Source organism: Apus apus, chromosome Z (assembly GCF_020740795.1).
Source record: "Apus apus isolate bApuApu2 chromosome Z, bApuApu2.pri.cur, whole genome shotgun sequence".
NCBI lineage: Eukaryota > Metazoa > Chordata > Aves > Apodiformes > Apodidae > Apus > Apus apus.
The window spans coordinates 30,272,477-30,299,661 of record NC_067312.1 but is presented as its reverse complement, the minus strand read 5'-3'; the positions used below and the strand labels follow the sequence as shown (position 1 = coordinate 30,299,661).

The 27,185-nt window shown below is 40.7% G+C and overlaps 1 protein-coding gene across 1 annotated transcript in view; it reads left to right on the top strand.

Annotated features, from left to right (window-relative positions):
- Window positions 1–27,185, top strand: part of GLDC (glycine decarboxylase) — a 49,718-nt gene that overhangs the window by 19,074 nt on the left and 3,459 nt on the right. Inside the window, exons 6-22 of the mRNA XM_051643377.1 lie at window positions 652–799; window positions 1,063–1,259; window positions 3,562–3,658; window positions 4,683–4,788; window positions 5,854–5,993; window positions 6,693–6,773; window positions 7,335–7,432; window positions 7,919–8,003; window positions 8,097–8,138; window positions 11,049–11,191; window positions 12,103–12,178; window positions 21,717–21,842; window positions 22,703–22,852; window positions 23,305–23,417; window positions 23,989–24,130; window positions 25,719–25,830; window positions 26,963–27,058. Of these exons, the coding sequence (XP_051499337.1) occupies window positions 652–799; window positions 1,063–1,259; window positions 3,562–3,658; window positions 4,683–4,788; window positions 5,854–5,993; window positions 6,693–6,773; window positions 7,335–7,432; window positions 7,919–8,003; window positions 8,097–8,138; window positions 11,049–11,191; window positions 12,103–12,178; window positions 21,717–21,842; window positions 22,703–22,852; window positions 23,305–23,417; window positions 23,989–24,130; window positions 25,719–25,830; window positions 26,963–27,058 (1,952 nt within the window). The remainder of the gene's footprint in view (window positions 1–651; window positions 800–1,062; window positions 1,260–3,561; window positions 3,659–4,682; window positions 4,789–5,853; window positions 5,994–6,692; window positions 6,774–7,334; window positions 7,433–7,918; window positions 8,004–8,096; window positions 8,139–11,048; window positions 11,192–12,102; window positions 12,179–21,716; window positions 21,843–22,702; window positions 22,853–23,304; window positions 23,418–23,988; window positions 24,131–25,718; window positions 25,831–26,962; window positions 27,059–27,185) is intronic.

Genomic DNA, 27,185 nt, shown 5'->3' with positions numbered 1-27,185 from the left:
CTTGCACAGAGTAATTTTTCATCTGTGGCTCCTCACCATATACCTGTCATTTTTGAATACAGGATTATGCTTTCTTTGCAAAATAGAGGCAGAAATCTGTTAATATTAGGTGGTGCTTCTACTTTTCCATTAAAATGTAACTGCATTGTAATTAAAGATGATTAAAAAGAAAATAAACATCTGATAAAAAGAAAATATTTAATTTCTGCCTTAAGCTTTTTGCACAAATACATACATTTAGTTATTTAATGCAGTCTGGTCATTTCTTTTAACTATTCTACCCTAGAACAGGAGAACTTCTCTTTTAATGAAAGCTATATCCATTTTAAGTTAACAGTTTAACCATCTTCTAAAAGTACAAATTGGTTCTCAAACATGCTAAAGCAGCAAAATGTTGATAGCAAGCAGCTTATGCATCCTGTGCTCTGCATTGCTCTATATTTCTGATGATGGTATCAAATGCAATTATTCTTTAGTACTATATACCAGGACCTGAAACTTCCTCAAAGTATAGTGCTGCAAAGCAGGCTCATCTCTCTGTATGTTAAATAAAAAAGTAATATCCAAGTCCATTAAAACATCATATTAGGTATCACTCCAAGGCAGGAAGTGGTTTGAATATGTTGTCTTCCACATGTTTTTGTTTTCCAGTTATACGGGTGTTATTACTGAGCTCAAATTACCCCATGAGATGGATTTCAGTGGAAAAGATGTCAGTGGAGTATTATTTCAGTATCCAGACACTGAAGGGAAGGTGGAAGACTTCTCTGAACTTGTTGAAAGAGCTCATCACAATGGGGTAAAAGAAATTTTATTGATCTCACAGATTTAAATCTGATGCATCAAACAACTATTGTCATAGAAACTAGGCGTTGTATGAGATACAATCAAAAGTATTCCTCTCCAGCTACATGCAGATGAAAAGCATTACAACCATTGCACCTCAGCTCTGTGCATACAATACAAAACTGCTTGAAGCTGCATCTTGTTCCAGCTTAGTTCCCGTGCAAACACTGTTCATTCAGAAAAGAGGCTGACTGCTCTGTGCACTTCTCTTCTCAGACTCTTGCCTGCTGTGCTACTGATCTTCTGGCTCTCTGTATTCTGAAGCCTCCTGGAGAGTTTGGGGCAGATGTTGTCCTGGGGAGCTCCCAGAGGTTTGGCGTGCCTCTCTGCTATGGGGGACCCCATGCAGCATTCTTCGCTGTCAAGGAAAATCTAGTGAGAATGATGCCAGGCAGAATGGTGGGTGTTACGAGGTAAGAGCTCCCTCAGCTGTTGGTGTCTGCAGGGAAAATGAAAATGTGACACATTATGACCATCTTATGCAGCCTTCATGAATAACAGCTGACTATGGTGATGTATGGAAGACCTTTTTTCTTGAAAACTGGGAGAATAAAAGTGTCCCATTTTGAATTTTGACAAGAGGTCTAACTGGGTGTATTAGAAATGTGAAGCAATCATCACTGGAAAGCCTGCGTATCTTTGACACAGAAGCTATTTAGATGTATTTCAGTAGCCAAAAGAACTAATGACATTAACCATTATGAACAAGCTTATAAATACTTCATCTGAATAGTAATATTCTCTCAAATACATTTTTAAATAGTCTTGCTTATTCTAAGGGTATCCTTAGGCTTTACTCATGGTTCTGAAATCTGATCCTTAATTCAGATTTCAATCAGAAGTCTCGTATGATCTTTTACAAAAGAACAGTAATTTTATGTATCCAGGTCATGCTACTTCTATTCTGTGACTACAACTAGTTTAATATTTTTAATGTATTTGCATCTTTCTGCATCTCAAGAAAGACTGAAAAGAACACGTTGCAGTGGAGAAAGCTACGGTTCTTTCTCAATGCAGCTTTCAGCCATGGATCATAGAATCATAGAATCATAGAATCACAGGGGTTGGAAGGGACCTCGAAAGATCATCTAGTCCAACCCCCCCACCAGAGCAGGGTCACCTAGAGCACATCACACAGGAAGGCGTCCAGGCGGGTGATGTTTTCAAGTTTTTTATCACAGAAACAAGGAACAATTGAAGTTGGAGGAGATCTCTGGAGGTCATCTGGTCCTACCCCACTGATCAAGCAGAGTGACCTAGGGCCAGTAGTGCAGAACTATTCCAGATGTTTTTTGAGGACCTCCAAGGAAGGAGAATCCACATTTTCTCTGAGCGGCCTGTGCTAGTGTGTAGTCAACCTTACAGTGCAAAAGTGATTCCTCATGTTCAGGAGGAACCTCCTGTGTTTAAGTCTGCACCCATTGTCTCTGGTCCTGTCACTGGGCACTGCTGATAAAAGCCTGCCTCTGTCTACTTTGCACCCTCCCTTCAGATATTTCTGTACCCTGAGGAGGTCCTGACAGCTGGCAATCCCAGCTGTCAGCCTTTCTTCATATGAGATGTTCTCCAGTCCCTTCAGTGTCCTACTGGCCCATTGCTGGATTGTCTCCAGTCGCTGTCTATCCCTGAGGAGAGATGGGGAGCCCCAAATTGGACACAGCTCTCCAGGTTTGTTCTCACCAGTGCTGGAGGAGAGGGCAAGGATCACCCCTCTTGACTTTTTGGCAAAGCTTTGTCTAATACAGCCCAGGATACCATTCTCCGCCTTTGCTGCTTGGGCACATTGCTGACTTGTGTTTAACTTGGTGTCCTCCAGTCCCCCCTGGAGTCTTATCTGCCAAGCTGCTTTCCAGCTCGGTAGCCCCCAGCATCTACTGGAGCATGGGGTTCTTCATCAGGTGCATCACTTTGCACTTCACCATGTTGAAATTCGTGAGGTTTCTGTCAACGCATTTCTCCAGCCTGTCAAAGTCCCTCTGGAAGAACTGATAATAAACTAAGCGGTATAGCCAAATCCCCAAACAAATGGTAGAGTAAAACTTACTTAAATATTACAAAACTGGTACACAAGTACTTGGGGCAAGTATATGTATATATGTGCCCTACAGGCACATATATATTTATATATGTGTGTACACAGTTTGTTCATTTATTTTGGTGGCTGTTGTGAAGGTTTTCTTAGTTTTAAAGGCTATTAGATTGGCTCTTACTTCTCCACTTCTAACATGTTAGGAACCCTACAAAAGGACCTCCTAAAGGATGGATTGGCCAGAGCCCCTTCAGTTGTCTCATACAATCTTGTTGGACAGGGTTTTTTTATATAAAAACTTAACACTCTCTTACTTGATATCATTAGAGAAGATGCTGCCTTCTCGGAGTTAGTTCAAATTAAGTTCTGGATTACTGTGCAGTTGAAACAGAATAATCTGTAGCATTTTAAGGCAAATACCAAAGCTTTGATGTTGTATGCTTCAAAGACTCACTGTGTGCTTTGACTGACTGGTCTTGTGTGCCACTCATGATGTAAATAAAATTCTAGAGACTTTAGTCTCTCAGTTTGGTATCACAGCTGTCCTGACTTACGTTTTATTCTTGCAAGCACCTTTCCTTCTCTGAAGACAGACAACTAGTTTCAGGTTAGCACGCATAGAGCCCCATGTCTTAAATTACTGCAATTTTAAAGTAAAAGAAGCAACATTTTTGCTTGTGACTTAGAGATGCAAATGGAAAGGAAGTGTACCGACTTGCCTTGCAAACACGAGAGCAGCATATCAGGAGGGATAAAGCTACCAGCAACATCTGCACAGCACAGGTAACTTGCTATGCTTTATTTTCAGCAGTAGAAATACACAAATTAAGCTGTAAGGTTATAGTTCTAACATCACAGCAAGTTGAGTTAGCTTTATTTGTGATAATTTTTGCTAGAAAAATGAGTAAAATTGATGTATTTTGGTGTTTGTGCATTTGTTTTGAGCCCTTTGAAAGAGGGAACCCTGCTTGAGAAGGTGTTAATACATTTTTTTTAATAAAGACTTTAACCCTGAATTCATACAGCGTCATGAGTCCATCACACTCAAAGGGTGAATGCCACTGACTAGTGCTTTGTTTGTTTTAGATTAGACCAATTTCTTAATAAAATGGAAGGAAATTCTAATGATCTGAAGTTGCCTGGTGGAAGGCAAAAAAACCCCAAAACATTTTAAAATTCTGAAACTACTTGTTCAGATTGTCACAACTTACATTTTTATTGGTGTGATTCGATGAAAAATATTACATTGCCAAAGATCTATCTTTACAGGAAAATATAATGATTAAATAAGTAGTTATTCAGAATAGTTATCTTCATCATGCCTCCATCTTTAGCTAGAGAAGTTCCTAATTTTTTCTGCTCCTCTCAATGCTTTGGTGATGCTCTTAATGTAGTGCCAGATTGTGAGGAGAGATCATTAATATTAAACCAAGCTTAATTACTTAGTATTCATGACCTATTTCCAGAAATGTTTTTGTACCAATCCTAAACAATGAGTTTGCTATGAGACTAGCTTTACTTGAGAGGCTTCAGCCATCTTTGTTGCAGAAGTTGAATTTCAGTTCACTTTAATTTCTGACACAGTTACATTTCAAAGAGCATTGAATTCATAATCCATGTGCTTACAGTTTCATAGAAGTATTTTGCCTTTCCCACCTTTTATTTTGTAGGCAAGATGTAATCAAGTATAACATCAGCTGGGGATATGTGGTTGTTCCTGGGTACCAAAGAAACTTTCCATTAAACTAACATGAAAGAATCTTTGATGATAATGGTAATGATATCCTGAACTGTATTTGGATCCTAGGCTCTTCTGGCTAACATGGCAGCCATGTTTGGTATATATCATGGGTCTGAAGGATTAAGGCATATTGCAAGACGAGTACACAATGCTACCCTGATCTTGGCTGAAGGTGAGTATTAAGTGTTTGCAGAGCTGTTCTTAAATCCTTTCACCTTCTTAAATAACACAGCTTTTTAAAATAAGTTTAAGGGTTTTTTTACTAGCTGATTTGTGTTGTCTCTACTCCAGAGAGAACATTTTGATACAAAATTCATAGCTAATGTTTTTGTATACTTCTGATAATGACATTCAAGAATTAGATATCTGTGTAATATGACCCTGCAAGCATGACTTGTTTCCTTGGAAAACTAACAGAAGTCTACACAGCGAGTCTCCAGATGATAACATTCAAATACTGTTTTCCAGATACTTCACTTACTGGATCATCCTAGTTTTTTAGATTCAGAATCTGAACCGAGTATTAACAACACAGCAAAAATAATTAACAGATAAGATTAAAGAAACAGTAGTATTTCAGTTAAGTTGCATGGAGTACCGTACCTGCTGTGAACACTGAAATTCCAGCTTAAAAGGTGACCAAAAGCACAGAATCTGTAGCAGAAAATAATGAGTGCAGCTGGACTGTGTAGTGTGGTAGGTTTTTCTCACTGACAGGACTACCATTGCTGTCAGAAGGAGCTTATGTGCAGAACCGGAACACTGCGAATTGGTGAATGCTTGCCACAATTACCAGTGATTTATTTGACAGCTTAGCTGGAAGATTCCTTTTGCTGCTGTGAAAAGCAGTAAGAATCTAAACTTAGTTATGGCAAGCTCCATGATGATCAATACCCATTTATATATATATTTTTTTTTCTTTCCAATCTTTTATTTTTGTCCTTACTGTATTCATATACCAGTAGTGCTACTGTATATATTAAAAATTTCATGTATCAAAAGGATGTTCAGTAGACTTAATCTGCATTGTTAATTAGGTCTGAGTCTGAGTTAAATGCATTTAATGTGTAGTGAAATTTTACTAAAAAGCTGGTGATTTTGCTTCTCTGTACACAAAGGCAATATTTTGTTTTATTATGTAAAAGCATTTACTTAGAATATTAATAGTGTTGCTATGCACGTACTGTGTGAACAAGCACTACAGCATGCACCTAATAGAATTTACTGGTATTTATAGGTCTCAGGCGAGCTGGTCATAAAGTACATCACGATGTGTTCTTTGATACCTTGACGATCACGTGTGGATGCTCAGTCAAAGAGGTTTTGGACAGAGCAGCTCTTAGAAAGATAAATTTTCGCATTTATGGTGACAGCAGAGTAAGAAACTACCTAAACCTTTCATAAATTTTGTGGCATGGCTTTTTTCTCCATTAAGTTTCTATTTATTACATGTGCTAAGTAGAACAAAATTATTTACAACTTCTTGTAATTTGTTTAAATATGTCAGTAGATTAGAAATATAATACAAAGAATGAAGTGATGAACAGAACTTCCAGAAATAATAACTGTGATTTCATTTTATGCCTACTTAAAGAGGATTATCTAATTGCTTCATGTTAAATGCAAGGTGGCCTCCAGAATTCAGGTCCTGTGGCAGGGTGTAAAGACTGAAGACAAAACCACATTTTGATGTGGTTGAGGCTCTAAGGACTTTTGGGTAAATCTAATATGTTCAGTAAAATGGGATGGGGGAGGGGATGGTCTAGCAAAATGGACAATTTTCCTATTAAATGGAAAACACCTAAAAACATTCAAAATGAGGTCACAAGTCTGGAAGCTTGTGAGCCATCTGGCTTGGGTGGCTTAGCAGGGGAAAGGTAGGAATTGGAAAATGTTATGGAAATAAAATAAATGTATGTATCTGTTACATAAAATGAAAACACATTTACATACTGTTGGGTAGATTTCTTTTTTTACCTCCTGTGTTTCTGGAATATTTTTTTTCCTGACCAGAGCAAATACATTATGCCTCTGGAATTAAGAGCTTTGATTAAGTACTGTTGCTTTTATCCATAGCTTGGAGTGTCACTTGATGAAACTGTAAATGAGAAAGACCTGGATGACATACTGTGGATTTTTGGTTGTGAGTCTTCAGCTGTAAGTAGATGATAGATCATACAGATTAAATTATATGATTGTTTCAGAAGTTTAGTGAAAAACAAAACTACTCTTGGGACTGTTGGTTGTGTGTATGATGAACATTTGTTAAATACTGAGAATTTCAAATACTCTCTCAAAGAAAAAAGGTGATTATGAGATAAAAGTTATTTATGTAATTGAGTAATGCCATTTTTTGATTGTGACACTCAGTCCTTTGGGTTAATTTGGACACCTTGCATTCAGGCTGTTACTTGTTTTTTGAGAGTTAGGACATAGTGGTCAGTTATTTCTCTCCCACTAGAAATTTTGTTGCATGTCATTAGTGATTAGCAGCTGTACGTCCAAGATGAGGACTACTGAGATATCTGTACCCTGTTTTAATATGTTAGTTATATGCAGGTACATATGGTAATATTTTTTTTTTCTTTTAATTTAAGCCTAAGAGCTGATTAAATCTTTAGGTCAGCTTGTAGTGTAAGCTAGTTCTGATGGGAATTAACTATGAAAAGAGAAATTTCTGTGAAAGTATTTGACTCTATTTTTTTGTGTGTGTCAAAGGAGCTCATTGCTGAGGGTATGGGTGAGGAAACCAAAGGCATCCCTAGCACGCCATTCAAGAGAACATCCAAATTCTTGACACATCAGGTTTTCAACAGGTTTGTGAAATAGCAGTAATTTGATGTTTTAATGGGATCTGAAAGTATCTCCTTTAAAAAGTGGTCAGTTGAGGACAGCTGTATTTTCGCTTTCACTTGTTACTCTGAAATAATCTATTTAGTGGTATTTTTTTATATCTTTCACATTTAAAATGAGCAAAGCAATATTCATAGTCACATGGGGAGTGTGTTTTTCAGTTTTCTGCTACAGTGTCCAGGCTGCTTTTTGATGACTTAGTATCAGCAGACTTACTAGAGCCCTTAGATTTCATATTTACTGGTAGCAATTCTGAGCGAATGATAATAGGCATTTTTCATCCACATTGCTATTAGCAAGCATAAATGTTACTGATTTTGAAAGAAGTACCTATTATACATTAAAAATCATCCTCAGTCTAAATTATGTTTTTTCCTATGTTAGAGCACAGATCAGCTAGTTGGTACAGCTAATCTGATTGCCTTAACACCACATTTTGTGTTCTCCAGCTATCACTCCGAGACAAATATCGTGCGGTACATGAAGAGATTAGAAAACAAAGATATTTCACTTGTTCACAGCATGATTCCTTTGGTAGGTATTTACCAAAAAGAGAAAAAAATAGGTACTTACATACATATTTATATTTATTTCATTAAATACTGACAAATGTGTTTGTATTTTTAGGGGTCCTGCACCATGAAGCTCAATAGTTCAGCTGAACTTACAGTAAGTTACAATAATACTGTCTTATTTGAGACCCACGTGGGTAAACTATTTAGCCAGTGTTATTGTAGAGAAGTAAAGAATATGTTTGGTCTAGCACTCTGCTGAGGAGTAAGTTTCAGAAGCAGCCAAAGCCATCAATTCCCTTTTCTGCTAGGAAAAAAACTCCAAAGAGCACAGTAAGAGTGCAAAAACAGCAGGAGAGTGAGTGGCTTTGAAGGCTCCATTCTGAAAAAAATTATGAAAATAATTTGTGAAATTAGGTATCACAGCCCTGTTCCCTCATGTGATGTTGCAGTACCTACCTTCTAGGCGCTTTACAAATCTTGCAGTCACCTCCTCAGAAATAAGGAAATAATCTCAGGCAATTCCTGCTTCTTTGTCAGTTTGATGTTTCTTAGGATAACATTGCTTTTCCCCCATTGAGGAACTGGAGTCCCTAGACATGTTTATTTTTCTGTCTGGTGGCAAATGAAGCAGAACCTTACCCAGGGTCAGGAGCCAAAATGACTCTGAATGAGCTTCCTCTGTTCTCTCTGTATTGACTTCTTGCTTTGATCTTTCACTGTTTCCTTTGTACCATGTCTCTCACTGCCTTCAGTATGTTTTCTTCCTTCACTGTTTTCTGCCTTGTATTTTCCCTCCTAATTAAAATGGATAGCAACAAAACAGTGTGAAAGAAACTGAGTGTTATGTAGTATTCCACTCCTCTTGGTTTACCCTACGATCCCACACTTCTATATAGGAGCAGGTGACCTAGAAGGAAAAACTAAGGACTTTTAAGCATCTTCTGAGTGTTAAAAAAAACTGTTAATAAAAATCATAGGATCATGCACTCATATAATCATTTAGGTTGCAAAAGATCTTTAAGTCTAACCATAAGCCTAACACTGACAAGTCCACCACTAAACCGGGTCCCTTTGGTGCCACATCTACATGTCTTTTAAACCCAGCGTTGGTGAGTACACCACTTCCCTGGGCAGCTTGTTCCAAGGCTTGACAATCGTTTCAGTGAAGAATTTTTTCCTAATATCTAAGCTAAACCTCCCCTGGGACAATTTGAAGTCATTTCCACTTGTGCTATCAATTGTTACTTGCGAGACGAGACCCATCCCCCACCTCACTGCAGATATTGTAGAGAGTGATAAGGTCCCTCTCAGTCTCCTTTTCTCCAGACTAAACAACCCTGGTTCCCTCAGCTGCTTCTCATAAGATTTGTGCTTTGGACCCTTCACCAGTTTTGTTGCCCTTTTCTAGACATGCTCAAGGTCCTTCTTTTAGTGAGGGGCCTAAAACTGAACACAGTGTTTGAAGTGCAGCCTCACCAATGCTGCGTACTTGTGACCCTCTTAGCCACCTGGGCACACTGCTGGCTCATATTCAGCTGGCTCTCAACCAACACCCCAGGTCCTTTTCTGCTGGGCAGCTTTGCAGCCTCTCTTCCCCAAGGCTGTAACATTGCGTGGGGTTGTTGTGCCTGAAGTGCAGGACCCGGTAGTTTGTCTTCTTGAACCTCATGCAAATGTTTTCAGCCCATCAATCCAGCCTGTCCAGAACCCTCTGTAGAGCCTTCCTTCCCTCAAGTAGATCAACACTTCCTCCTCACTTAGTGTCATCTGCAAACTTACTGAGGGTTCACTTGGTCCCCTCATCCAGATCATTGATAAAGACGTTAAAGAGAACTTGCCCCAACACTGAGCCCTGGGGAACACCACTTGTGACTGGCTACCAGCTGGATTTAACTCCATTCACTACTACTCTTTGTGCCCAGCTGTCCTGCCAATTTCTAACTCAGCAAAGCATATGCCTGTCCAAGCCATGAGCAGTCAGTTTCCCCAGGATGCTGTGGGAAACTGTGTCAAAGGCTTTACTAAAGTCTAGGTAGACAACACCCACAGCCTTTTCCTCATCCACTAAGCAGGTCGCCTTGTCATAGAAGGAGATAAAGTTCATTGGGTGACACCTACCTTTCATAAAGCCATACTGACTCAGCCTGATCACCTGGTTGTCCTGTATGTGCCACGTGATGGCACTGAAAGTTGTCTGCTTCATAACCTTTCCTGGCACCAAGGTCAGGCTGACAGACCTGTAGTTCCCAGGATCCTCCTACTGGCTCTTCTTGTAGATGGGCAGCACATTTGCCAATCTCCATTCAACTGGCACCTCCCTGGTTAGCCAGGACTGCTGGTATATAATGGGAAGTGTCTGATGAGCACTTCTGCCAGTTCCCTCTGTACCCTTGGCTGGATCCCCATAGACTTGCATATGTCTGAGTGGTGTAGCAGGTCACTAACCATCTTCTCTTGGACTATAAGGGCTTCAGTCTGCTCCCCATCGCTGTCTTGCAGTTCAGGGGCTGAGTAGCCGAAGAACAACTGGTCTTGCTATTAAAGACTAAGGCAAAGAAGACATTAAGTGCCTCAGCCTTTTACTCATTCTTTGTCACAATGTGTCCCCTTGGTATCCAATAATGGATGGATATTATCATGGTCTTCCTTTTGTTGCTAATGTCATTATAGAAACATTTTAAATTTTATTTGACAGCAGCAGCGAGATTTTAGTTCTACTTGGGCTTTGGCCCTTCTATTTTTAATTCCTGCATAGCCTAACAACATCTTTGTTGTCCCCCTGAGTTGCTTGCCTCTTCTTCCAGGGGTCATAAACTCTTTTATTCCTGACTTGCAGCCAAAGCTCTCTGTTCAGCTAGGCCACATCATGCAGAGAGGCTGGAAACTTGTCTTGCTGCACAATAAATGTTTGATTTTTATTTGAACACAGGGCAGCTTCTTCCTTCATGGAGTTTAACAACAAAACAGAGTTTTCTGCAGAATTTCTTGTTACAGTAAAAAAAAATTGTTACACGTTTGGTTTTTTTAATTCTGTTTGTTTGTTTGTTTGTTTGTTTTTAAATAGCCTATTTCATGGAAAGAATTTGCCAATATCCACCCTTTTGTGCCACTGGAACAAGCTGAAGGATACCAGCAGCTTTTCAAGGATTTAGAGAAGGACCTATGTGAGATTACTGGCTATGATAAAATCTCCTTCCAACCAAACAGGTAGGATTTTTTTAATGACCATTTGCTCCTTTACAGGATTCCAGAAACTTAACTCTAAGGAAAGTGTGCAAGTCAAAAATGGAAGGAGTTTCTAAAATTAAGTTTGACAAAGAGAAGCCTTGAATGCAAGGTTATGAAAATAAGATTTGTTTTTTCAAAACTGCAGAAACTTATTTTGTCTCCAAAGTTTATTGATTTAGTCTTTTATCTTTTTCCCCATGTTTTCATCTCTATAAGGGCTGGTTTCTCCACCCTTGCTTGCTTAAAATGATGTTACTGATTTCCTTCTGTAAGTGAAAATTAAGGATTTGGAATAAGAATAAGCTATATGAGCTGGCAACTATGTAATTGTTGAAACTGATGTTTGATGCACTAGGTAATACTAGACTTGACTGACAGATGCCTTGGTTCTCCATGCTCACTGAAATAAATAAAGTAGAACTTGAATGATGCTGCTGCAGCCTGTTTATGTCCTTCAGGAGTTTTGATACAAAATGAGCAGCAAGGACTTACTCTACATTTGGGATGTCACTGAAGGAGTTCTCATGTTTCACTGTGTACACTTTAGTGTGTATTTCACTATTAGTTTGCCTCTCTGTAGTTGGGCACACAGTCCCATGCTAGGTGCAGAAATGTGGATCAGCTTCATCACCAAAAGCATTCTGCATCATAGTTTAAGCAAATAAATAGGCATAACTTTTTTCATCCATTTTTTTGCAACAGAAGCAAAAGCTGTTAATTAATGTGTGTCCATTTGTAATTTGATCCATGGAATGTGCTTCTTTTAATTTGCTGGCCCTTGCTTAAAGCTATTGAAAAGCATTAGGTCTGGACAACTTAGAAGGTTCTGTGGAGAGCTGGAACTTTATGGTTTGTGTGCTTGTGTAACAGGGTTTGTGTTCCTCTTGCAGTGGAGCCCAAGGAGAGTATGCAGGTTTGGCTGCAATCAGAGCTTATTTGAATGCAAAAGGAGAGCATCACAGAACCGTAAGTGCCAACACTCATGTGGGGAAGAAGTTTGGGTGGGACATGGAGAAAGAGCTCAGCAGCTGGGACTCACCTAGAGAGACACTAGGTTTTGTACCCTCATCTGTGACAGGTTTTCAGTATTCCCTTCTTCCCTCGTGGATCACGGGTACCATCTTAAAAGTCTTTGTTTACTTTGTAGACGGTGGGAATGAGGAAAGGGGACTTCCTCAAAAGGTGATTGTACTGGGTTTGACTGGGTTGGAGTTAATAAACTTTTTCCATAGCAGCCCATATGGTGCATGCACTTCAGTTCTGTGACTAAAGCAGTGTTGATAACACAGGGATGTTTTGGCTGTTGCTGAATAGTGCTTGCTTGCAATGTGTAAAGGCTTTCTCTGCCCTGCCCTGCCACCTCCCACCCTCCCCACAGGGACTAGGTTGGGGTGGGCAAGAGGCTGGGAGAGAGACAGTCAGGACACCAGACCCAAACTAACCAAAGGGATGTTTTATGCCATTTAATGACATGCTTAGCAGTAAAAGCTCAGGGAAAGGAAGACAAAGCAGGGAAGGTCATAGTTATGGCATTTTTCTTCCCAAACAACCATTGTATGTGCTGAGGCCCTGCTTTCCAGGAAGTGGCTGGACATCTGCCTGGTCACAGGAAGTAATGAATTAATTTGTGTTACTACTTTCCTTGCACACATGGCTTTTGTTTTCCCTATTAAACTGTCATTCTCTCAATCCATGAGTCTTCTCACGTTCTCTTTTCTCTTGTTCTGTGGAAAACAGTAGTGAGTGAGCAGCTGTGTGCATGTTTGGCTGTTGGCCACCTCAACTCTTCACAGTCCTTTTTAGTACTCGGTGCTAAAATTGGCAGGCTCCTTGTGTGTGGTGGCTGTGATGCCATTCCTGTGCTGCATGAGCTACCTGGTGGAGAGAGCAAGGGATTATGTCTCTCCCTTCTCTGAGGTTGATGTGCTCAGCTCTGTTGTTTGGGCTCCTGAATTTTTTGTACATCGTTATGAAAGACGTTTCATCCTATTGTCTAGTATTCTTTGCTGGTTGTTGAGTGTGTGGAACCTGGTTTGGTCCTGGTGTAAGAGTAAACTTGCTGGAGTAAGTCCAGAGAAGGGCAACAAAGCTGGTGAGGGTCTGGAGTGCAAGCCCTGTGAGGAACATCTGAAGGAACTGGGATTGTTTAGTCTGGAGAAAAGGAGGTTGAGAGGAGATCTTACTGTTCTTTACAACTACCTGAAAGGAGGTTGGAATGTGGTGGGAGTTGGTTACTTCTCCGTAGTAACAAGCAAGGGAACAAGAGAAAGTGGGCTCAGGTTGTGTCAGGGGAGATTTAGATTAGATACCAGAAAAAAACTCTTCGCTGAGAGGATAATTAAGCACTGGAATAGGCTGCCCAGGGAAGTGGTTGAGTTTCCATCCCTGGAGGTGTTTAAGAGACATACAGATATGATGCTTAACAGCATGGTTTAAGGTACTGGACATTGTAGAGTTAGCTTATGGTTGGACTCAATTATCTTAAAGGTCTTTTCCAACTAAAATGATTCTGTGAGTCTGTGATTCTGTAAAAAACTTGTTGTTGAGCTGACAGAAATACATGCCCTGAGGCAGTTCATGCCTTCATGTCAGGGTGTGTAGGAGGATTTAGGTAGATGCCTAAGACTGTTATCACCTCCTACAACTTCAGATTTTACATCTGAACAGGCATGCAATTCCATTGAATTGGCACACAACTTGAAGGAAGGGTGTCTTCCCTACTACAGTGAGGCCCAGGAGCTCCTAGCACTGTTCTGGGGCTTGGCCCGTGCCTGTTGGGCCTCTGTCTAGCACCATGACAGCAGCAGGGGAAGGTGGGCCTCGACCTCAAAGGACACAATGGTTGAGACTGGGACACAAACCTCAACCACAGTGATTGTCCCAGCAGTAAAAAAGAAGCACTAGCAGTGGAGATCAGCAAGACCATCAGTTAGCAAAGGAGGAGAAGGAGGAGGGGTCTGATCAGGAAGCCAGTCTTTTGGAAGTCATAGAAGTCATCCAAGAGGTAGAAACTCTTCCATCCCTAACCCTGAGCAAGCTCCCAGGATAGGTGGAAAAATTACTGCTGCACTGTTGCTCAGATGCTGGGATGTGGGAGGGGATAGTTAGGAATTGAGGGCAGGAAAACCCAGCAGCCAGGATCCCTTGGTAGGTGCCAGGAAATCAACAGGGAAACCAGAACAGAGCTGACAAACTGCAGCCTCTGCCAGTGCTTCCTGTTGAGTGTGAGGTTTCCCTCCAAGGCTGATCTTGTCAATTACTGAGGCAATTGAATTCCTGCTGAGAAAAGTGTTCAGCATCTAAGAGAATTAGCAGTGTTGAATCACAGAATCATATAATGCCAGGTTGGAAGGAACCTTAAAGATCATCTGGTTCACCCTTTCTAGGAAATCATAGTTTAGATGAGATAGCTGAGCACCCTGTCAAGCTGAGTCTTAAAACTGTCCAGTGTAGGGGAATCTACCGCTTCCCTTGGGAGATTATTCCAATGTCTAACTGTTCTCATGGTGAAAAAATTTCTACTGGAGTCCAATCAGAGTCTCCCCAGGAGTAACTTGCACCCATTACTTGTGTCCTTTCCATGTAATTCCTTGTAAATAGGAAGTCTCCATCTTCTTGGTAGCCACACTTTATGTGGTATGTGGTAATAAGGTCTCCCCTAAGCCTTCTTTTCTTAAGGCTGAACAAACCCAGTTCTCTCAGCTTTTCCTCATATGGCAGGTCCTCCAGTCCTCTGATCATCCTTGTGGCCCTTCTCTGAACCCTCTGTCCAAATCATCTGCCTCTTTTTTGTATCTCAGCAGAACTTAACACAGTGTTCCAGGTGCGGTCTGACCAGCACTGAATAGAGCAGGATGATGACTTCCTGCTGGTGATGCCCTTGTTGATACAGCCCAGCATCCTGTTGGCTTTCTTTGCCCCTCCAGCACACTCTTCACTCATCTTGAGCCTGTTATCTACCAAGTCCCCCAGGTCCCTTTCCACAGAGCTGCTCTACAGCCACGTGGATCCCAGTCTGAACTGCACTCCTGGGTTATGTATTGCCAGGTGTATTACCTTACACTTGTCCCCCTTGAACTTCATAAGGTTCTTGTTAGCCCAATCCTCCAGCCGGTCTAGGTTATCCTGGAGGGTGTCTTTCCCTTCTGGAGTGTCCTCCTCTCCACTCATTGTAGTGTCATCTGCAAACTTCATCAGTGTGCTCTTGATCCCAACATCCAGGTCACTTATGAATATGTTAAATAACATTGAGCCAAATATCAATCCCTGGGGGACCCCACTTGTGACCAGTTGCCAGTCTGAAAAAGAACTATTTACTGTCACCCTCTGGGTAGGGTCTGTCAGCCAGTTCCCCACCCACTGCATAGGCCACTTGTTAAGGCCATAACAAGTAATTTTCTCCAGGAAGAGGCTGTGGGGGACTGTGCCTTGGAGAAATCCAGCTAGACAATGTCCACCGCTTGCCCTGCATCAACTGAGGGGGTTACTTTGTTGTGGAAGGTGTTCAGGTTTGTCAAGCACAAGTTGCCCCTGGTGAATGCAGTGGTGAATCCAATGGTGGAGGTGGTCTGCAGTAACCTGGACAACAAACACATCTCCACAGATCTGCATGACATCTAGTGTGCATGATCTGTGTAGAGGAGATCTGTGGAAAATGTGTCAGTGTCATACGACAGCTCACTGGTGATGCAGAACTGGCCCCATCTTGACATACCAACTGTGGAGAGAGTGTCTTACCGGCTCTAGGGTGTTTCAAAGAGAAACCCTCAACTTCTTATCCCCACAGGCAGTGTACTGTCTGTCAGTGTTGCCCTACGGAGTCAGCCTTCCTCTGCCAGAGGTAAAGGGTGCTCCAGGTGCACAGCACATGGCACCACCCCTCTGGTTCTTCCTGCATGGCTTGGTTAGGACACAAGGAAGAGGAACAGTACACTCACCTCAAAGCTAGAAGCCTGTGTACCTGAACAGCAGGAGAAGACAGCCACTGAGAGGGAACCAAGAAGGCTGCCACATCAGTTGTTGCCAAGACAGTGGAAAGCAATCAGCAGTCCCCCAGACACAGAATAAGGGCTGAAAATGCCTCTCCTGCGTTTGGTGAAGGGACATCTGGTCTAACATCACAGGAATCAGAGAGTGAATACTACAACCAGGAGTAAAGGATCTCTTCCTCTGGCTAGGTGAAGGAAGGGGATGATGAAGTTTAAATGCTGTATGGATTCAGTGGCCTGGTACATCAGATCCATGGGGGTATAAGGCATTGGTGGATGCTGGTACACATCATACCTTAATGTCACCTGGGTGAGAGAGGGCAGGACCCATGTGGATTTGTGGAGAGACAGAGGGATGGCAACAATTGTCTGTGTTGGAGACAGAGATGAGCCTACTGGGGAGCAAATGGCAGAAGCATCATATCGCTGTGTCCTTGGTATAGACTGCTGCAGGATAGAGTATTTCAAGCGCCCAGGAAGGTGCTGCTGAGCCTGTGGTAGCCACAGTAGACAAAAAGATTCAACAGCTGTTCACTTTGCCTGGCTTCTCTGTTGTAGGGTTGCTGCATGGCAAAGAACAGCAGTTGGTGGTTGCTACCATGATGGTGCCCTAGTGGCAGTGTCGCACCAGCTGAAAATCACTTGTTACCATCCATAAGTTGATTCATCTATGGGAGAGCCAAGGAGTGATAAACAAATCTTAATAGCCTTTAAATAGTCTCATTTTGAGTGAGGACCTATTTTGAGTGAGGTCCTGGGCAGCTGCATAGTTCATACAGTAGCCCATACAGACCACCCAGAGGAGACCAGCTGTGAAAAACAAACTCTATACTGCTGCTGAGGAGCACACAGCCTCAACTGGAGCCTCTGACAGAAGACATCTGAAGAAATACAAGGTCATCCTTCAGTGTTTTGGAGCTGGGGGTATTGAGGATCCAAGGCTCATTACACTCTGACTGAAAAAAAGAGGTACTAGCACTGTATGGGGGATGTTGAGCTGCTTCAGAAGTTGTTGGTACAGAAGCACAGTTCCTTTTGGTGTCATGGTTGCCTGTGCTGTTCTGGGTGTTCAACGGAGTGCGTGGGTCATGCAACAGGCTTGGATGGGGAACCCCATCCACCCAGGAATCCTGGAAGAGATCATGAACTCTTTGGAAGGCACAAATTTCAGATAATCACTCGAATAGAGATGGCTCATGTAAAGGAAATGCCACCATATAATGAGTTATCAGAAGGTGAAAAAAAGTATGGCCTGTTTACCAGTGGATCCTGTTGTGTTGTAAGAAGCCATTGGAAGTGCAAGGCTGCTATGTAGAGTTGTACATGACAGGTTGTCAGAGCTATCAGGGAGAATGCTAGTCAAACCAGTTGGCAGAAGCTGGCCCTAGAGACAGCTGACTGAGAGAAGCAGCCATTACTGTATGATAATACTGACTCATAGATAGTGACAAATGCCCTGTGAGAGTGGTGGTGTCTTTGGAAACAGACCAGTTGGCAGCACAGAGGTAAATCCATCTGGATTGCTGCCTTCTGGCAAGATGTTGCTGCCCAAGTAGAAGGCATTGCTGTAAGGGTACATGTCATACAGATGCTCACAAGCTGAAGGCTAGCACCACTGAAGAACACTGAAACAACAAGCAGGTAGACCATGCTGCCAGAATTGCTGTAACTCAGGTAGACCTGGTCTGGAAACTTAGGAATGAGTTATTCATAGCTCAGTGGGCCCATGAAACATCAGGACATTTAGGGAGAAACCTAAAACTTACAGAAGAGCTCATGACCAAGGGGTGCGCTTGACCATTGAAGCCATCACACAGGCTACCTATGAATGCAAACAGTGATAGAGATTTTCAGTGAGGCAGATCTAGGCCCAGATGTCCATGCCTTGAAAGAAAATGGGCAATTACATGTTTTTGCTTTTTCAAGGTGGTACAAGACTCCCTCTTCAACTTTCTCAAAGAAGACAGGAGCTAATTATCCAGATTTATGCTGCTTATAACATCATTTGGTTCCCAGTATTGCCAGTCCTGACAGGATAATCAGACAAGCCTCTGGTATTCCTTTGTAGGTTCATCCAGTTTTTGCCCATTCAAACTGTTTCAAATAAATTTCTGTAGGATATATGGGTGTAACTTTGCTTCACAAGGGCTGCAAAAACTGTAGATGAATAATGCAAATCAGTTTTGAGTCACTGAGGATCATCTTCCATTGGTAATGCTAGAATCTAAAGGCTTGATTTGTATTCTCTTCTATACCAACTAGCTGAAACTTTGACCTCAAGGAGGCACTCCTCAGCTGTACCACTCTTAGTTGACAAAAGAGAGTTTATGTAAACCTGTGAACTGATACCACCGTAGTTAGTCCCAAAGAGGAATCAGTTCATATTAGAACAGTGTGTAACAGCCTTTTGAATTCTAATTTTCTTTTTGAGATAATTCTTTCCATCTAATAGGAAGCCATTATAGCTGAAAAATGTGAAAATAAGATTGCTTCTTTAGGTGCTCTCTGAACAATCTGTGATGCCTGGAGGAAAAGCTGTGCTAATTGCAGGTGTTAGGTGGAAGCTTGATTGGAAGTGAAATTGGTTGAAATACAAAAATGTGAGAAGTTGGTGGTAGCAGGTTTCACTTTGGAGAGTTGATTGCATGTTTGTGATAGAATATCCAGATCAGCCCAGACCAAAATTCTCTCCGTTTCAGCATCCAGTCTCACAGTGGTCAACAGCAGACTGATTGACTCCTCTTACATTGAGGAGTACCAGGACAAAGCAAGCATACAATGATGCTTACCCAGCACATGGCCCCAGCTTCTACATATCTGTGGTTTGAGAATTTCCTGATCCAAAGGAATTCAAAGGCACTGCTTATGCATTTTTCTGCAATTAAATCTGGTTCCTTGACCTCTTATGACAGAGCTTCTGATACTTACAGTATCTTGGAGGAAATGCTTTGTGGCTTCATCACCCAGTATCATATAATTATATTTCTTCATAAGAAATGCTTCATCTTATATTTTGAACTTGTCATCTTACAATTTCATCTAATACACTGTCACTCTTGAAAGCTGATGAACAGTTCTTCTCTGTTCACAGCTGGCTTATCCTGTAGATGTTTATTATATCCTTATCTGTCTTCATTAATTTCCTCTTAGTTGGATTCCAGTTATTTGTCCATCCTTCTAAAAAAAAAACCCATCTCATAGCTTTGGTTATCCTCAGAGCTTCTGTGTTCATTTTTCTTTGTTCTCTAGCTCCTTTCTATTTTTTAATGCAGTTGCTTTCCCTCTCTCCCCCAACACTGCACAGTCTTTTGAGCGGTGATAGGTTCAAAACTACAATCCCAGTTGTGTCTCATTAAGAAATGGTTTATCGTGTAGTATTCTAGATCTCTCTGACTCAAATATATTGTGTTTTAGATGCTATTATTTTGTATCATGGGTTCTTTTTTGAATTATGCCATCAGTTATTTTAGTGACCTGGATGATTTTGTGTTACCAGAGTGTTTGTCTCCTTTATAAACCAATTATAAGTTGAAATGCTAGGAAACCAGGATAGATAATTACAATGTTTTATTGAGATTACCCTTCTCTACTATGAAAACTGACTATCTATGTTTCTTTCCTGTGTTTTCATGAAATATTTATCATTGTAAATGTTCCCACTTACCCACTGAAAATTACTTTAGGAACAGTTTTTGGGACCACATTAAAAAATTATTAGAAATCTGAGATACGGTTAATCTTCCTTTTTCTCACACTTACAGAGTTGGTTTTAAAGGGTAGGGAAAAAAGTCCTCAGTGCAACAACATCTGTATTTTCTGAACCTAGTTTGGCTTTGGAACTCATTTGCCTTCTGAAAATGGAAGTGTCGTTGTCCTGACCTCATGGGAACTTTGACATCTGTGTGAGGAAACTACCTAAAATACAATAGTGTTGTCTTGTTCCTTTGTTGCACCCAGATCACCCCAAACCTCTGGGAAATCAGCTATTCTTTCCAATTGCAAGCTTTATTTTGTGAGTAGTTAAACTCAGTAGAAAGTGAAATTAGGTTGAAATTTTATTCAATTAGACAGTTATCTTCTGATTATCCACATAAGCTTTGCTGTGAAGATCCTTTGGCTTCGGTGAATGTCTGTGGCCCTTCTGTGCTTAGAAACAACTGGAGGTTTAGCTGCACGGAAGAGAGAACGTGAGAGCTACTTCCAGTTACTCACATGTTACAGATTTCAATTTTTTTAGTAAAATCAAGATAACTATGGAAAAAGGCGGGGGAGGGGGTGTGGAAAGAAAAGAAGCCCAGCAAATGTTGGCCTTTGAACTGAAGTGACCTTTTATCCCTGGCTGGAGGAAGTATGTTGACCAGCAGACCAAGATTCTTGCAGTCGGCATCGTTTGGATTTGGTGCCCTCTCGTGGGAAAAAAGTATCGACATTAACCGACAGCTCACATCTGTTCCCTTTGTCGCCTAATCAATCACTTCTGTACCCAGCAGCTGCAGATGCAGCCCAGCAAGTCTGGGTGGCAATCTAGACTCACTTTATGTATCTGCCTCGCAGCTAAAATGGTTACAGAAGAGCCACGGCGTGTCCCAGCACTGGGGCTGGGATCCCGGTGCTTCCATTCAGCACAGCAGCACAAACACTGACAGTTCACTGCAAGAAGAGCGAATATCCAGGTGCTGAGACAGACGGGTTAGTTCCTTGGAATAGCTTTTAAAGTCATTAACATTTGTCTCAGCATCTCCATGGAAGATGAAGTCGAGACCATCATGCATTTTGTCATGAAAACACAGTGCCCTACTACTGTCAGTTATTAAATGCAGCTAAGTTTGAGTAACTTACTTAATAAAGTTACTTAAATCAGTCCTTCCAAGAGAATCACAATAGATGAATGTTTTAATAGCTTCGTTGAATAGAAGCAAAGGAATTTTTTTTATTTATTTTTTTTTTTTAGAGGAGGTGTATTCTTTGTCTTTAGAAGGGGTGGAGTTCCTAGCAAATGTCTGGAAGCTGTCTGAAACTTCTTAGCTATAGCCAAAATATTTCAGTCTAACTTTTTGTTTTGAATAGAATACAGAACAAAATGCTTTGGAAGTCAGCTGAGGATATAATGAAAAGTTGGAACTAGATAGTTTTTCCTTTGAAGTCATTGTATATGGGAAGACTGATTACTGTAAAAAAAATTCTTTTTTTTTTAAAAAAGGGGTCGACAGGACAGGATTTTAGATGTGAGTATCTGAAATAATATTGTGGAACTGCAGTCTTAAATATTATTTTTGTAGCAAATGAAGCTTAATTTTCCAAATGAGAATTTAGATTGTGATACTTGAATGGATTTTCTTCAAAGAAAATTGAGTTGCATCTTTCAGTACGAGAGGCAATTTGCTGGTCAACAATCCTTCACGATCCCTTTTTGAAAACTTGGATAATGAGTTGTAGCTGAGCACAGGCCATCATGCTTTTAAGATTTTTTTTTAAACTAGTTATACTTTAGCCCCTGCTTCTTTTTCCCTTCTCAGGTTTGCCTTATTCCTAAATCTGCTCATGGTACAAACCCAGCAAGTGCACAGATGGCAGGGATGAAGATTCAGCCAATTGAAGTGGACAAAAATGGGAGCATTGATACTGCCCATTTAAAAGCAATGGTGAGTATTCCATTATCTTTAATTTTCGAGGCAGGAACATGCCCTCTTCTCTACAGGTAATAGTGCTGGCAGTTGAACCAGGTTTTTCTTTGGGAGAGAACAGGGCAATAGCAGTGGATACATGATTGAAAAGGTTAATTCCTTTCTTTGCTCACCTAGAAACTATCCATGTGATACTTGTGAGATTTCCTTTAATTTGAGGATCTTTGGTGCAGGAATGGCTCAGAGGATCTTTCTACACAGTAGGCTCTTTTGCAGCAGGCCTTTTTCGTCTATATCTAGTATTTGAAATTAATGAAGCATGTTCATGAGAGTGAAGCATTTGAAACTGCACTTTAACCTTCGCTTAGCAAACTTCATGTCCACCTCTGTTGCATAAGGTGTTGCTAGAAAACTTTTCACTTTTTTGAGTAGATTGGTTTCAGGTGAAACTTGGGAATCCAAGGGATTAGAAGGACACAATTCCAAAAATACATATCTGAGCAGGCTTTTATGGTACTCATAGAACTGTGTTTCTGAGAGGAATGGTCATTAGATCACATTACATTGAAGGCCAGGTGTTTCACTTGGCTTGTCTTAAGGTCCCAGAAGTGACTATTATACATACATCTTTTAACACCATGTATTCTTCCCTGATTTAAAGTTCTGATAAACGGAGAAAACAGTCTTTTTCCACAGGTATTGTTGAAGGAAAGAGCCCAGTATCTTTTGCTGACTGTAGATGATTACCTGCTGATAGGCTTGTTTCTCACCTGTAGAACTCCTGATGACCTTAGTGTCATGTTTTTGTAAAAAATCTGCTCTTAAAAAGCTGTAGGAGCCTCAATTACCTCTTTTTCTCTCTCCCTCTCTGCCACTAGGTTGACAAACACAAAGAGAACTTGGCAGCCATCATGATCACATACCCTTCCACCAATGGTGTGTTTGAAGAGGAGATTGGAGATGTGTGTAACCTGATTCACAAACATGGAGGCCAAGTTTACTTAGATGGAGCAAACATGAATGCCCAGGTAGAAAATCTCCTAGGTACATTTGTTACAACTGGGAGTGTACATTTCCTTGAAATAAAAATAGCACAGTAGTACTCAGCTCAGACCATAACACAGCTTCCTCAAAGATTGCAGTGTTTTGGGGAAAAGGTGAGGTTTCCAAGTATAGTAATAAAAATTAGATTGTGAAAGTAAGTATCTTTTATCCAATTTAGCCCTGAAATGTGTTATAAGATGTATGAGTTTTTCACTGAAATGGGCTTCGTCTGCCTAAGCTTTGTCAATGACAGTTTTTACAGACTTGAGCAGGAAATCCTAAAGCAAAACAATTGTTTGCATCCATGTTTATGATGTGTCACGTTAATGAAAAATGGTAAAACATATACCTTTTTCAACTTATTTTTCTTGAACAAAGCAATAGGTCTTAAAATAGCATGTAAAGAATACTTTGAGACAGAGTATTCCCTTCACAGGTGGGTCTGTGTCGTCCTGGAGATTATGGCTCTGATGTCTCTCACTTAAACCTTCACAAAACCTTTTGCATTCCCCATGGAGGAGGAGGACCAGGAATGGGACCAATTGGAGTGTGGGTATCTCTTTTTTTAGCTTTTTCTTAAAAAAAAAGAAAAAATCTCTTAGTGAATCTTAGTTGGCTGTTCATTTAAGTACAGAGCCATGAATGGGAAAGGTGTACTGTTGTTTGTGAACTTTTGTCCTTCTCTGGGATACTCCATGTGCTGTTGTCATGAATGATGAGGTTTATGTGTTCCCAGACCCTGCCTTTCATGTTGACCCTTTAGTGTATATAGAAGACCTTGCTCAGCAGTCAGTTTTGTCAGTAAATGCAGAGATGATCTGTGGACTTTGAGGGCTGAACACAGTCCAGAATACAGAACTGGTTCATGAAGTACATGAATCTAACCTTGTAGCGCAGTCATAATCCTTTAAAAGATCATTCTGATTTGGATAGCTGCATTAATATCTTGTGATAGCTTGAAAACTGAGTGCCATCCTACATTTTCACCAGTTATGTTATAAACTTTCTGTTGAAGAAAACAGACTTCCTGGAGGACTGCATTTGAAAGGACGGTGAAGAGGAGATACTTCTGAACAGAATAACACACACTGAAGTTCTAAAATCAATGTTTTTGTTTTAGGAAGAAACATTTGGCTCCATACTTGCCTACCCACCCTGTCATCAAAATGCAGCTGGATAAGGATGCATGTCCTTTGGGTACTGTCAGTGCTGCACCGTGGGGTTCCAGTGCTATATTGCCAATTTCCTGGGTGTATATCAAGGTGTGTACACTTTTGTAAGGAGTATCAGCTGAGGGTCTGTTTCTGTTTCAGCAATTCTGGGGACCACTGGAACTGCATGGACAGGTTTAAGAGCAACTCATCACAAGATGTTTGTGTAGACTGAAGTGCACGTGGCTGCAGCATGGTCATAGGTTATTTACATCCTTTGAACCTCCTTGTTTTCCTAATTCTGCTTTCCAGGTAGGACAATGGAACAGCCTATTGCCACCTGTTGCAAAAGAAAAGGGTGGCAGGACAACAGCTGTATCTATGCAGCCTGTTTAATTCTTCTCTTTTCTATAATAATTCTTGCGACAAATGAACAAAAGGCAGAAAGCTGCCATTAGTCTTGGCACCTTCAAGTTTTCACATTTGAAAGTTGCTTGGTAATTACTGATATTCCAAGAACATATTTGGTTGTATGCTGCAGCATTGGTATAGTTGACCAGTACGTAACATTTAACTTCCTGAAATTTGTTTAATAAGAACTTGAATTCTAGGGGATTTTACTGAATTTGAAAACTGAACTTGATTTTGGCTTTGGATGTGTGCCAACTTGGTGATGACCTATGTAATTTTTTAATGCCTTACAATTTAGTGATAAGCATGCAAATACTTGGTTACATATATGGAATTATTCAGCCAACAGGGCTGAGTGTAGATTCAAATTCTGCCTGAGAAGAGGGTGTGCTGGAACTCTGAGCAACATTTAAAGCTTTCAGTGAGAGAAATTGCTGGAACAGTGAACCGTGTAGCCAGTCTGATACTCTTTAACGTTGGAAACTTCCAGTCCTGGGGAAACCAGCTCTTCTGGAATTCCAAATGAGCTAATATGAGCTGGTACACCTTCCCTGGGGGGTTTTCAGCTGTGGGGAAAATGACTTGTGACTGTAAGCTGGTTCCTCTTACGGAATAGTTAACCTGTAGTAGACTTTTAAAGGAAGATATTTCTCTACAGTACAAGGTGTCATTGTTTACACTGTTCTGTCTCAAGGTGCTACCCTGAAGGCTGTTTGCCTTTCTCCTTTGCCAACTTAACTCCTAAGTGCAGCGTGAAAAAATTCAGCCACAGTTCAATTCTAGCACTGTCCTTTAGCAGCACTTTAGCAGAGAAGCAAGTTCATCGGTGTTCATTTGGCTCTGGTCTTTGTTAATGCACAGTATTACCTGTGACATGACAGCAAAGATGAGACAGCACACATAGATTTTTTGGGAAGCTCTCTAGACACTCTCTCCTTAGGGTAAGGATGGTAACAGCCATTGTGTGCAGATGACACTTCTGAGTTCTGCTCACTTTTTTTCTTCTTGCTTCTGAGCTTCTGTTTTGGGAAAGGTTTGGGTTGTTACTGACTTCAACAAAAACACTTGTACAGTAAGCAGTCTCATAAGGTATGCATACCAAAGTTGCTCTCAAATAATACCCACTGCTTTTCTGTTAGTGTAGTGTAAAAAAGTGTAATAGCAATGTGACTGCCCTAAAACTAGCTAGGTACATTAAAGTGCTTTTGTCTATCATGCTAGCCAGTACAAGAACATAGTTGCTTGGGAATGTTTTTAAATCTGTTTCTTTATGTTATTCCTGTTCCAGACAATGGGAGCAAAGGGTCTGAAACATGCTTCTGAGATTGCTATACTAAATGCAAACTACATGGCGAAGAGGCTAGAGAAGCACTACAAAATCCTCTTCAGAGGAGCAAAAGGCAAGTATTGGACAATTTGTTTCCTTCTACCAAGCTCACTTTCCTTTTCATAGTATAGAAGTTGGCATGCAGTTTGGTTCTTTTTTAATACAATGTGACAGCTTCATCTCAGATTTTTCTTGATGTTCCTCACAGAGAAATAACCAGCTACATGCTTCTGTGGAGGTATTGCAGTGAAAATGATACTTGGAAATAGAAGAAAAAATGCCTGCTTTTACTTAGACTAAAAGATGACAAAAGATGGTGTAAAGCTTGGCATCAGATTGTTCTCCTTTAAGTCTAGTAGTAGATTAACAAGCAGTACAAGAAGGAGAAGCATTGGCACAACCATTTAAGAACTGGACGCAGTTTTTTGGACCTGTACTTTCCCTTGTACATTTCCTTTGAAAAAGAACTCCAAATTTCTCTCATTTCCACTCCTTATTCTCCTTGGGAGATGAGGGAGAATCCCCTTGGCAATGCAAAATACTTTGGCTACATTCTGTTTCCCTGCTATAACTCTCTGGTCTTGCAGCAGGACAGAAGTAATGAAAACAGGTGAAAGAAGTGTAACTAACCTATCAGAGAGTGTTGTTTTGCTTGTTAATGTCACCAAAGAACATCTGAGTTCAATATGTATGCCTTTCAAAATAGAGGTCTTACATTTAATGGAGTACACCTTGGCTAAACCTGCAGATTGCAGTGAATGGAAGTTGCAAATTTTGAAAAATTTAGCTGGGTTCTCCAGGATCATGGATATACATTTAGATAACTTATGTCTTCAGACTCTCTTTAACACCAGATTTGAGCTTTTCTCCAGCATAACAATGGCTTATTTGAAACAGCCTAAGACCTAAATGGGCCATTGACACATCCAGGTATTTGTCAGGCTACACATAAATTATACTTACACAACCCTTTCCTCATTCTGATCTTAGAAATGAGGCCTCTTCTTAATGTGACATGGGATCCAGAGGGCCAGTGTCTTTGTGTCTCACCTGATAAATTCTCAGGTTTGAGTTTTTGCCCAAATGGTTATTTTTTTAATTTGACTTTTTGCCATGTTCTCCAGAGAACCAATCAGAATAATCTGGTTGGTAGATTTAATTGTTCTCCTAGTAAGTAAACCTAGTGTGCACTTTTTTCTTTACAGGTTATGTAGCCCATGAATTCATTTTGGATACGAGACCTTTCAAAAAAACAGCAAACATTGAAGCAGTAGATCTTGCTAAGAGACTTCAGGATTATGGTAAGTCTTTTTTTAAACAAAAAACAGCAACCTAAGTGAGAAATTCCTACATCTCTTCTAAAGGGAAGCCGAAACATTCTAGTCCTGCACATATCAATCGTCAGTCTGTCACAGTCATTTCAGATCT